The sequence below is a fragment of the Oryctolagus cuniculus genome, chromosome 8 (genome assembly GCF_051225735.1).
Source record: "Oryctolagus cuniculus isolate XC-2025 breed Fujian yellow rabbit chromosome 8, ASM5122573v1, whole genome shotgun sequence".
Taxonomy (NCBI): domain Eukaryota; kingdom Metazoa; phylum Chordata; class Mammalia; order Lagomorpha; family Leporidae; genus Oryctolagus; species Oryctolagus cuniculus.
Genome location: NC_142874.1, coordinates 36,356,783 through 36,369,552, shown reverse-complemented (window position 1 = coordinate 36,369,552; position 12,770 = coordinate 36,356,783). Strand labels below are relative to the sequence as shown.

Below are 12,770 nucleotides of genomic sequence, written 5' to 3'. Positions count from 1 at the left end.
ATGTATCATATAGTACAACAATTATAAGATTTAAAAGAATATTGATGAACTTTTTAAAAAGATTTTATTTATTTATTTGAGAGGTAGAGTTACAGACAGTGAGAGGGGGAGACAGAGAGAAAGGTCTTCTTTCCATTGGTTCACTTCCAAGATGGCCCCAACGGCTGGAGCCGCACCATTCTGAAGCCAGGAGCCAGGTGCTTCTTCCTGGTCTCCCACGTGGGTGCAGGGGCCCAAGCACTTGAGCCATCTTCCACTGCTTTCTCAGGCCACAGCAGAGAGCTGGATTGGAAGAGGAGCAGCCAAGACTAGAACTGGCATCCGTATGGCATGCCAGCACCACAGTGCCAGCCCCATAATGATGAACTTTAAGGCTTGAACAATGACTTTGAACTTTAGACATTTGGGTATTTGGGATTGTGAAAACTTTTAAGTGATTCTCACATGCAGAAAGTGCTTTTGGGCACAAGTCCAAAGACACTCACCTCTTTTCATCAAGGCTCCCAACTGCATCCTGCCCTGTGTACTTTTTCAGGTTAGTAATTTCACCCCTCTTTGTACAAACTTGTCCTCATATAGACAATATATTTTGAAATTTTAAAATAAAAATTTCACAAATATTCCAAAAATTATCTTATCATAGTAATACTGATTGTATTTTTCCCATTATGAAAAAATTTTTTTCCAATTTCATAGGTAATTTTAAACTGTTTAAACAAATAGCTATAGTTAAAAGTGATCTTAAAAACCATTTATTTACTACAAACATTTTTTTGGCAGTACAATAACAAAGGAAAACCTCATTGATGAAACTTCAGAAACATATCATGATCAACAGAGATACAATTTCATCTTAAGGATCTGTTTTATATCTGTGTTTACCAAATGATTCTAACCATTCAACAACTATTTAATAATGGTAATGCTTGTGAAATTTCCTTATTTGAATACTGCAGAGAATGATAAACATGGTTATGTTTGCATTTTTGTCAGTATACTACATTATTTGATGATTTATGTGTTTTCCAACACTTCTCCATGCATTATTTAATTTAAACTTTAAATTAACTGTAGGGTAGACAGGCTAGGCATTACTATCTCCACGCAGTCAATTAGGAAGCTCAGGCTTAAGATCTGTGTTTCTTTTTTTCTTATTTGACAGGTAGAGGTATAGACAGTGAGAGAGAGGGAGAGACAGAGAGAAAGGTCTTCCTTCCGCTGGTTCACTCTCCAAATGACCGCTATGGCTGGCGCTGCACCAGTCCGAAGCCAGGAGCCAGGTGCTTCCTCCTGGTCTCCCATGTGGGTGCAGGAGCCCAAGCACTTGGGCCATCCTCCACTGCTCTCCAGGGCCACAGCTGAGAGCTGGACTGGAAGAGGAGCAACCGGGACTAGAACCCAGCGCCCACATGGGATGCCAGTGCCGCAGGCAGAGGATTAACCAAGTGAGCCACGGCAATGGCCCAGATCAATGTTTCTTTTACCACATGGCAAAGAAGGATAGAGAAGAGCTTCTAATTCAGATCCTCTTCCCACCATGACCCCTACCATCCAGGAGGTCATTAATCACCACCCTGGAGGCGCGCTTGTACACACACACACACACTCACATACACACACACACACACACACACACACACACACACGGAGGGGCGCAAACTGCAGTTGTCTGTGAGCAAGATAAAGACAGAGTCCGTTATCAGGGAAGATCATATTCAGTTCACAGTAAGCAGGGCACCCTTCATGGAAGAGTTGATATTTTATTAAATGATATTTATCAAGTGCTCCTGTGTGCCGAGGACTTGAAAGGCATTTATAGATTGATGACACCTCCTCCTTTACTTTCAATACACTCAGCATTTAAGGGCAAAAGCAGACAAATCTTATACAGGATGCTATGCAGAAATGCAGATTGCTTTCGAATCCCATGTGGGGGTGGCTGGTAACCCAGACAACTGAAACAGGCAACACTTGAACACTGCTGCATATATTATTCGCTAAGCAAGAGACTTATATCTGCCACACTATGAAAGTGATTTCTTATCAAGGAGGTTATTTAAGAGGTTATTAAGGACCATAATATAATATTATGGTGAGTGGAGCAAGGTGAGTGGAGCTGAGAAAGCACAGGTTTGAGAGGTCAAGTGAGCAGTGTTTGATGACAATTTATGTGCTAGGGAGAGAGGAAGGGAATAAGGGGTGATTCCTACGAGTTATGGTCTGAACTTAGAGAATTGGTGAATTTTAGGCTGATGGAAAATATGAGGAAATCCTGGTACATGATTAAAAAATAGTTCACATCAATATTGATGAAAATAGGGAATGGAAGTGGGGAAGCTATGAGGGACATATATGGGGCTTACTAGTTGTTAGCACTGTTTTAGCTCCTGTCCTGTAATGAGGTAGACATGCAGCAGCAGCATCTTTTTTTCCATTGACCAAGCTGTGAAGGAATGGAGCAAAGTAACTTGCCCAACCACGCGTGACAAAAAAAAGCCAGGACCTAAACCTAGTTCATCCTCACTTTTAAGGCTCTAGAATGGCTGTATCTGAGGTCAGAGCCCCTGAAGATCAATGGGTTCAGAATAAGAACTTCTTGGTGATAATTAAGTTCTTCTGACAAAATAATTATTAATTTGAGAAGCAGAAAGAAAGAGAGATAGACATACAGACGGAACTCTCATGTACTGTTTCACTCTTCAAATGCCTGCAAAAACCAGGTCTGGGCAAGACAGAAGCAGGGCAACCAGAACTCAGTGCAGCTCTCCTATGTGGGTATCAGGAACCCAACTACTTAAGCCATCACCTCACCTCCCAGGGTGCAACTTAGCAGGAAGCTGACGTCAGGAGCAGAACCAAGACTCAAACCCAGGCACTCAATATAGGATGTGGACATTCCAAGTAGCATCATAACTACTATGTCCACCCTGATATTTTATTTTGACATTAAAGTTATATGCTTTTTTGATAGTATACAACAGTGGTCCAAGTTCCATATATTCTTTATTCTGCTTTATTACAAAAAGCACATACTTGAGGTCTTGCTGAAAAGAATATTTCAATTAAAAGTGATATCAGCCAGGAAATAGATTCAAAAACAGTCACAAAATGCAATATTGTAAAACTAATAACATATAATATGTATGCAGTATATTCTCAGTAAATAAATAAAGGAAGACAATTGGGGGAATGATGAGGATTGGTAAACATTAGCACAAAAAGTTGAATTTGATCTTTGTTAGTAGAAATATATTTACTAAGGGTATAGAATGGTGAAGAACAACAACAAAAAGCAATTAGAAGACAGATTCTTGGAGATTGCCTCTTTTGTGAATGCTTTGTGATAACTCATATGACAAGAGAAGGAAGGAGAGAGAAGAGATGAAGCATCACTTAGCATGGCAGAATCAAGGAGAAAGAAGAGCTGGGTGAAGTTGTGGAAGATATTTATACTTAGTGTGTCTGTGTGGGTGCAAACTGTTGAAATCTTTACTTAGTATAGAGTTGATCTACTGTATATAAAGATAATTAAAAATGAATCAATGAAGAGTGGGATAGGAGAGGGAGTAGGAGGTGGGACGATCTGAGGGTGGGAGAGCAGGTATAAGAAGAAGAACCACTGTAATCCAAAGGCTATACCTATGAAATTTATATTTATTAAATAAAAGCTTTCTATTGAAAAATAGTACTTCTATGCTAACCTCATGTAAGTAGAAACCTTACCTGCCGTGCTTAATGCTGTCTACATAAAACCTAGAATTGTTCATAGTGGATTCTTAAGATGCTTAATTAATGTGGAATGAATCAGTATAAGATGTAGTTCATGGATAGCATGAAGCATAAAGGAAGAGTAATAAATTCATTACTCTGAATCACTGAATTTAAATAATTGCAGTCATTATAGTGTGATGAGCAGAAGGAGAAAACTGCAGTAAGATGTGGTTTTTAAGGATAAAAATTTCAAGGATTTTCTTCTTTTATTGAATTAGTTGGAATTACATAAAATTAAAAGTTTTATAATGGGAGATGCTAGAGAGTTAGATAGTAGAAGTAAACTGTCAACCCCAGGGGGAAAAATATGTCTCTCCCTTGTGTTGTAGCACTTTCCAAAACCAAGACAACGCTTATCACATGGAATATTTACAGTTAATATATTCTTGGGGAATAAGCGGCTATGGAGATAACTGGAATAATCATGAAGGTTTGGGGTTATGTGTATAAAAGTTGAATTTGACTTTATTGGAAGGGGTGACACACTACATGACAGAGTATAAAAAGAGGAGAGAAAGCTAATCCTCAGAAAATGCCTTTATATTTTTATATGTAGGAAAACTATAAGGCAGTGAAAGATAACTAAAGGAAGAGAAAAATTTACCAAGAAAGTAAGATTTTATTCAGCAGCAAAGAGGAGGAGAAATTAGAAAATAGCAAGACTAGTAACCATGGAGAGAGAATTTCAAGAAACAGATTTTCAACTTACAAATTCAGAGAAAGTAAGAAGCTACATCTGAGAAAGAGACTATTGTGTTTATTCAGTGGGAGATCATTACTAATCAATGACAGGCAAATTTCAATACCAACCTCAGCATCAAAGTGTGCGAAGAACCAATGTCAGGAGTTTAGTGGTGAAGTGGAGAGCGAGCTGTTTTCTCCGTATTTTCAAGTCAGCCTGCCTTGATGCTATGCTGTCACCAGAGCCTGTGTTGGCTGCAAGGGGCTGTAGCCATTTTTGCTCATGAAGTGGCTTATGCTGTTTCGCTGAAGTGATTGGGGATTGGTAAATATAAAATACGTGAATTGAAGTAAATCACCACCAATTCTTCCACCTCTCTACTGAAGCTCCCCAGACTGTATCATGCATGCTGCATTAACAGCACAAATGAGCAGAACAATCCAAGAGAAAAAGATGTGTTAGATGCACCATCAGCATTGTTATTGGCTTATATCATCTGGGGTTGAAATAAAAAGTGAAATAATCAGCAAGTTGCTTACACCCAGGAGATTAGCATTTCTGCTGTTTGACCCAAAGTGTCTTTGAGAAGGACTTTCCTTTGCTGAGTTTCTCAAAGTTGCTATTAAATATTTAATTCGAATTGAATTCAGTGAGAGCATCTTTGCTTCTTTGCAATCAGGAGAAAGTCTAAAAACATAAAAACAATTCTAATATTAAACAGTATAATTATTCCAGTGCCTATAATAGTGGTTTACAGTGTGCAATTATATGGGTCATGAAGTTGGAGGTCAAATCGAGGCTTTGTTTTTCTTCTTCTCTCTCCAGAGGTGACTTACAGCATACAGAGATCTATATAATATGCTGGTATTGTGTAATTCATTTTCAAAAATCTTTGGTTTTCAGCATTGTGGCACAATGGGTTAAGTCACTGCTTGTGACATTAGCATTCCATATTGGTGCTGGTTTGATTCCTAGCTACTCCACCTTCTATCCAGCTCCCTACTAATGTGCCTGGGAAAGTGGTGGAAGATGGCCCAAGTACTTAGTACCCTGCACCCATGTCTGAAACCTGGATGGAGTTCCATGGTCCTGTTTTCAGCCTGGCCTGGCCCCAGCAATTGTGGCCATTTGGGAAGTGAACCAGCAGATGGAAGAAGTCTCTCCCTTTCTCTGTATTTCCCTCATCCCATAACTCTTTCAATTAAATAAATATATCTTAAACTCATACACACATTATGTTGATATTCTCAGTAGTAATAAACCTTCCAGTTTACAGGATAGATCTAAGTTAGGTCATGGCTTTAGTTTTGGAGGTATCACTGTGGAATAAGGTAGAGATGAAAATGAAATGAATAATTTCTCTTCTAATCATGGAACAGTAATTTTCATGGGTGATTATTTTCATGGATGATTTGGCAAAAGACTCCTGTATCAATGCTATGTTAGAACTTTATAGAAATTTAATAGAAAATACATACCATGACAAAACTATACAAAAATTACAAAATTTTCTGTGCTCAAATAAACTTTATTTTAATTCAAATTTTCCATGAACTTCTTGTAGTACCTCATTATTTGGAGGGAATATCAATATTAGCTTGCAGTCTTGGATATTTGGGGTTAGAGTGTTAGAAGCATAGCACGGGGTCTAGTATTGTGGCGTAGCAGGTTAAGCCACTGCCTACAACACTGGCATCCTGAATGAGCAGCCTGTTAGAGTCCTGGCTGTTCCACTTCCAATCCAGTGCCCTGCTAATACGCCTGGGAAAGCAGTGGAATGTGGCTCTGAATGCTTGGGTCCCTGCTTCCCACATGGAAGACCAGATTGTAGTACCAGGCTCTTGGCTTCTCTCTGGCTCAGCCCTGGCATTTGTGCCCATTTTGGAAGTGAACTAGCAGATGGAAGATGTCTCTCTCTCTCTCTCCAACTCTGCCTTTCAAATAAATAAATAAAATAATTAAAAAATAAAATCAAAAGCATAGCATCAAGTTTTTCATCTTCACATAGTCACTGTCAATTGGATAATCAGAATACCTTAGCTTAGGCCCTCATTATTACTCTTTCTTCATTGTTGCTAGGCTCAATGACATCCTGCTCATACTTGGAGACAAAAATCTGTGACTGACCTAAGGTAAAGAGAGAGAAATGGGATATGTTGACCAAATGGCTATTATTATGTAGTAAGGGGACATTAAGAGAGAAACATAAAAAATCAAATTTATAGACAAACAATTGAATATATGCCATGGAGTGATAAAGGATGGAGGGAGACTGAGAAAGGCCGAAGGTAACAGCTAATGTAGTCAAATTCTGTTCATTGGCAAATTAGCTGAATTTCCTTGGAGGAGGTGGTGGGGAAAGTGCCTTCTGAGTTAGGGGAACTGTACTTTCTTAGGAAGTTTTGTACAGCTTGTGCCTGTTGTTGGGCCTGAGCCAGGCTTTCCAGATGGCTGTGATAAGCATAAGGTCCCTTGACAACTCACTCCAGAGTCTAAGACAAATGGAAAATGAAAGGTATGGCTCCTTATTATGCTTGCCTGTGTATTCAAACAGTGGCATCCTTTATCAAGCATCCTGCTTATACTGTGCTGGCTCTTTCCACTGCAGAAGCTGCTTCACGTAAGATGAGAAAAGGTCTTGTTAATAAATCACATGGCATGATACTCCTATCGTATCTGGATGACATGCCAATGCTTTACACGAAATGAAATAAAATATACCCAGAGAAAACTTTATAGCAATTCTCTCTTTTCATATGTCACATGGAATCATCAATTTAAGATCTAAGCTTTAACAAAAATCTGAACAAATTTAAGATATATACATCAGTGCACATATGTACCTGTATAAAGTAAGAAATCACTGTAGAGTTTGCCTAAAAGCTTTTTAACAATGAAAGTTTTCTTTTCATGTATGTGACTAATGGATATAGGTTTTAAACGTATTGAAGATTATTTTCAACTTCTGTACCCAGAGAAGAGCAAGAAACATGGATATGAATAAAATCAGTAATCTTGTCTTTGCTTTATGTTGAAGTATAAAATAAATGTAAAAATGCTTTCAGTTGCTGAGATTTAACAGTCAATTCTACAGAAGACTGGTAATAAAGGAAAAGATTCCCATTGATAGATTAGGGCATAGAGCTCTCAGAAAACATCTTATGTTAGAGAGGAGTGAGTTGAATATCAGAATATTTAAAGAAAATGAAAATCTTTTCTGAATAAAGGTCTCTCAAATAAATGGACAATCTTGCTATCCTTTGAATTCATATCATAAAAGAATTGCTAAAAATTATAGCCTATATTGGTTCTCTGAGATTGGCTATTAGAAAGTGCATATATTTTAGCAATGTTCCTTGATGAAAAAAATTGTTTTTGTCAAGTCACCTATTTTGTTAAAAAAATAAAAGAGGATTGTATTGGTCTAATCATTCAAACAGGGTAGATTAATTTTAAGTGATAATACTATATTCTATGTTGTCATATTGTGCTATTTTGTGATTTGGATTGAAAAGACCATTGGAATGGAGGAATATCATTTATTGTTTTTTCATTCAAAGCCTTGTGATAGACCTGAATCAGTAACTGTAAGCCTATGCTGTGGATGGTGTCTATAGAGTGTTATGGGAATCTGTCTTATCATTATTTTTTAAAGATTGATTTATTTATTAGAAAGGCAGAGTTACAGAGGCAGAGAGAGAGAGAGAGAGAGGCCTTCCATCCTCTGGTTAACTCCCCAAATGGCTGCAACAGCCAGCATGAGCTGGTTTGATCCAAAGCCAGGATCCAGGAGCTTCTTTTTGATCTCCCACGTGGGTGCAGGGGCCCAAGCACTTGGGCCATCCTCCCCTACTTTCCCAGGCCATAGCAGAGAGCTGGACTGTAAGAGGAGCAGCTGGGTGTCTGACCGTCGCCCATATTGGATGCGGACACTGCAGGCAGCAGCTTTACCCACTATGCCACTGCACTTGGCCATGTCTTAAAATTTTTACTTTTCAAAGAAGTTTAAAAAGATTTATGTTTCAGAAGATCATTCTGATGATATCATAAATTGAATGAAAGGAATAGAAGTGGAAGAGGGAGGAGAGTCAGGCAGAAAGTCTACCAATCCATATAAGAAAAGCACTGCTACCCATAGATAAAGGCATGGATTCTAGATCTCCACTGCCTAGGTTTGAGTCAGAATTTGTCATTTACTAGTTGGATGATGTGCATAAGACACTTAATCACTCTATGTGCTAATTTTCGCAACCACAAATTGGGAGCAATAATGCTTCCACTTCAAGGGTTATAATGAGAAAGAAATGAGTTAATATGCCAGAGAACATGCCAGGCGCATACCAAGCATGGTATAGATATATGCTGTCAGTGAACTTGGATGGCTGGAATAAATAGAAAAATAAACAGGCAACTTTTGTGTATATTCAGATATTACAATGATCATGACATGGTGATACACTGGGTTTGGGTAAGGGGATCGGAGAAGGTAGCATCATATGCCAATCACTGAAATACAAATATTAAAAGAGGATGAAAGGTTATGGTGCAGTGGGAACTTTCAAATACAGCATCATTATTTTGTGAAGAATAATGGTCTTTGGTAAAGATACCTCAGTAATATTCTTGGTTTCATATATAGTGGGACATAAGGACAAGTTAGGTCCATGGGAAAGATACAAATTAAGAATGATGAAGTTCATTGAATCCCTGTTTGACTTAGTGACCCAAAGTGGGAGATGTCTCTTTCAGCTGACATGTCTCTGAATGTATTATGCTATTGGGCCATTTACCTCTCTTAAAGAGATTTTGGTCAGCATTAGAATTCTCTGGAAGCATATTGATTTTCTAATATAAAAGCATCTTAAATACAATAAGCCTTTCAAAGATATCAGATTTTATAGGGAGTGAGTTGGTATGAGTGGATATAAGTTTCGGGTAACTAGTTTGTTAACTAACAATTTTTTCCTTGCACATTTTTATGTGTCTTTTCTAAAGTATGTTTATGAGGTTTGTTAAATAATAATGCATGCATTATGTATATAGAAATATTATAGTTTTAGTTTAAATGTTTTAAGTTGAGGTGAAATTCATGTAACATTAAGCTAGCTGTTTTAAAGCATGTGACTCAGTACAATTTAGTACGTTGACAATGTTGCACAGCTGTCACCCCTAGCTGGCTCCAAAGCATTTTCATCATCGCCAGAGGAAATATTATTCTTATGCCTTATAATTATTTGAAGTCCTTAAAAAGTCCTTAAGGTGTGCTCATATATTTTGATGACCAATATAAGCTCTATATTTCTTTCAGTGTATTAGTGATTTTGAATTTATACAAAAGGACATTAAGTTTCAAGCAAATCCATATGATTCTGTGCTAATTACAATGATTTATCCTTCCTGTTTTCCCTCTTCTAGTCTGCTCCCAGTTTTCAAGAGGAGTCTATGCTATCTTTGGATTTTATGACAAGAAGTCGGTAAACACCATCACATCATTTTGTGGAACTCTCCATGTCTCCTTCATCACTCCCAGCTTCCCAACAGATGGCACGCATCCATTTGTTATTCAAATGAGACCTGACCTCAAAGGAGCACTCCTTAGTTTGATTGAATACTATCAATGGGACAAGTTTGCATACCTGTATGACAGTGACAGAGGTAAGTGGTAATTTTCTCTCTCTCTGTAATGAGTCAAGTTCAACACCTAACTGTGACACCTCAGTGTGATGTTATGGGGCTATAAACCTGTGTTAATGTTTAAAGATCATTTGGTTTCATTTTTTCATAGAAAACTTTTATTTAATAAATAAATTTCAAAAGTACAACTTTTTGATTATAGCAGTTCTTCCCCCCATAACCACCCTCCCACCCACAAACCATCCCATCTCCTACTCCCTCTCCCATCCCATCCCATCCCATCCCATTCTTCATTAAGATTCATTTTTAATTATCTTTATATACAGAAGATCTACTCTATACTGAGTAAAGATTTCAACAGTTTGCACCCACACAGACACACAAAGTATAAAATGCTGTTTGAAGATTAGCTTTACCATTAATTCTCATAGTACAACACATTAAGGACAGAGGTCCTACACGGGGAGCAAGTGCACAGTGACTCCCATTGTTGATTTAACAATTGACACTCTTATTTATGACATCAGTAATCACCCGAGGCTCTTGTCATGAGCTTCCAAGGCTATGGAAGCCTCTTGAGTTCACAAACTCTGACCTTATTTAGACAAGGCCAAAGTGGAAGTTCTCTCCTTCCTTCAGAGAAAGTTACCTCCTTCTTTGATGGCCCCTTCTTTCCACTGGGATTTGGTTTAATTTTGATGTGTAAATTAATAATGCAGTTTGAAAACTGGGAAACACATCTGAAGTAAAACAACAACAAAAGCCACGGGTTTACAGATAGACCATTTTAATCTGATCCTCAAATGTTCAATTATAACATAAAAAGAAATTTCTGACATCAGCCACTGAGATCTTAAGATGACTGTATGACTACTCATAATCAATGAAGTGACTTAAGTAAAATGTAAATAAATAGATAAAAAACGTTTACAGTGATTTATAGCTATTAACCTTATCAGCATCATTATTAACTCTGCTGTAAAGTAAAACCCCTGAATCTCAAGCATTTGAAAGGTTTGCTCATGATCCACTCATATGTGGTTCATCCTGAACAAAGGGTCTCTGAAACAGGACTCATGCTCTTTACGCGATTTCATGTTTGCTTCTGATGAGGTATTTTGATTACATGCCAGTCTTGACCCATTATACTAAATTCTTCTTTTTTTCTCATGTCCCTTATAGTAAAGTGTAGAATCAGCAAAATTACTTGACTTACATGTTATAGGATCTCAGATGATCTTAACCATTCTTGGATCCATGGTCAGGTTTTGGTGGGTCTGTGTAATCCGTAAAATGTATGAGGTGTTTTGTGTGTATGTTCATATGTCCATTTTTCTGCATAGCATGAGTCAAAAGAGTTAACAAGTCCTAGATTCTGAGGACCTAAGTACCGTGCTGCACTTCCTTCAGCAGCCTGCTTCTGGGACATTTAAGAGATCAATTGAAAGCCAGAAGTCTGCTTCAACCAAGATAGGGCATCTTGTTAACCTGTGAAGGCAGACTAGAAAAGACCTGGCCATCCATCAATTCTCCATTGATCATTTTTGTAGTCATTTGCTGGAGCAACCCTGAGTCAGGCGCACTTGAGCTTATGTGTCTAATTCTCTGCCCCATCCTCCTAGATTGGGAGTGAGAACACTGGTGGAAATGCCAGTCAGCACTTCAGCAGCCGAGGAGAAATTGCTGTGTCACCAACTTCCTGTCCCTGCTTTGAGAAGGGAGTGCTTTGCTACTCCCATCAAGAATGAAAAATTAAGACAGAGACCCATTTAGACTAAATAGGAATTTCAATGTGCTGGATGGATTCTGAAGCATACTTCTTGTTAGTGTTGATAAAAGAGCTTATAAATCTGAGCATATTAAATGGCTTTTAGTCTTTCTTCTTGCTCTCTGCTAACTCCTTTAGTACTCTGTTTTAAGACTAGCCTGAAATGGGAGGGAAGTTATGGGGGGGAAGCCATTGTAATCCATAAGCTGTACTTTGCGAATTTATATTCATTAAATAAAAGTTAAAAAAAAACAGATAAATAAATAATCTAGAAAGAAAGAAAGAAACAAACAAACAAAAGACTAGCCTGAAGGTTGGGCATTTAGATCAGTGGCTAAGACCCCAGTTAAGATGGCCACATCCCAAATTGGAGTGTCTGGGATCAAGTGCCAGCTCTGGCTTCTGCCTCTAGCCTGCTCTCAATGCAGCGATAAAGGTTTAATAATTGGGCTTCTGCCACCTACATGGGACAGCCAGACTTAGTTTCTGATTCTGGCTTTGACATAATTCTAATCCCCACTGTTGTGTACATCTGGGGAGTGAACCAGCAGATGGGTGCTCTCTCTCAGTCTTTCTGTTACACTTGCACTAAAATAAAGAATTTCTTTTTCTAAAAGCTAGCCTGAAATTTTGGTGAATTTTAAATAATTGCCCACTCTTGCATCTTACTGAAGTAATTTTTACTACTTAAGTATATTTTATATCTAGATACTTTATTTTAAGTTGCCAACCCCAAACCAAGCCTCCATCACATGCTCAGTCTCTAATCTCTCCAATTCCACACTTGTCTCTTCAATCCATTTTTCGTGAATTATCCAAAATTATGAATTTTTTGCCACATCTCTTCTTGTTTAAAACACTTCAAATAGCTTCTCTTTATAATGGGGGATAAAATAGAAAAATCTTTGTATTGCT

The 12,770-nt window shown here is 37.9% G+C and overlaps 1 protein-coding gene across 9 annotated transcripts in view; it reads left to right on the top strand.

Moving 5' to 3' along the window:
* The window catches only part of GRIA2 (glutamate ionotropic receptor AMPA type subunit 2), a 170,834-nt gene that overhangs the window by 82,543 nt on the left and 75,521 nt on the right, over positions 1 to 12,770 (top strand). For all 9 annotated transcript variants that reach the window (XM_089302277.1, XM_051819909.3, XM_089302275.1 and 6 more), the window contains exon 3: positions 9,869 to 10,108. In XM_089302277.1, the coding sequence (XP_089158403.1) occupies positions 9,869 to 10,108 (240 nt within the window). The remainder of the gene's footprint in view (positions 1 to 9,868; positions 10,109 to 12,770) is intronic.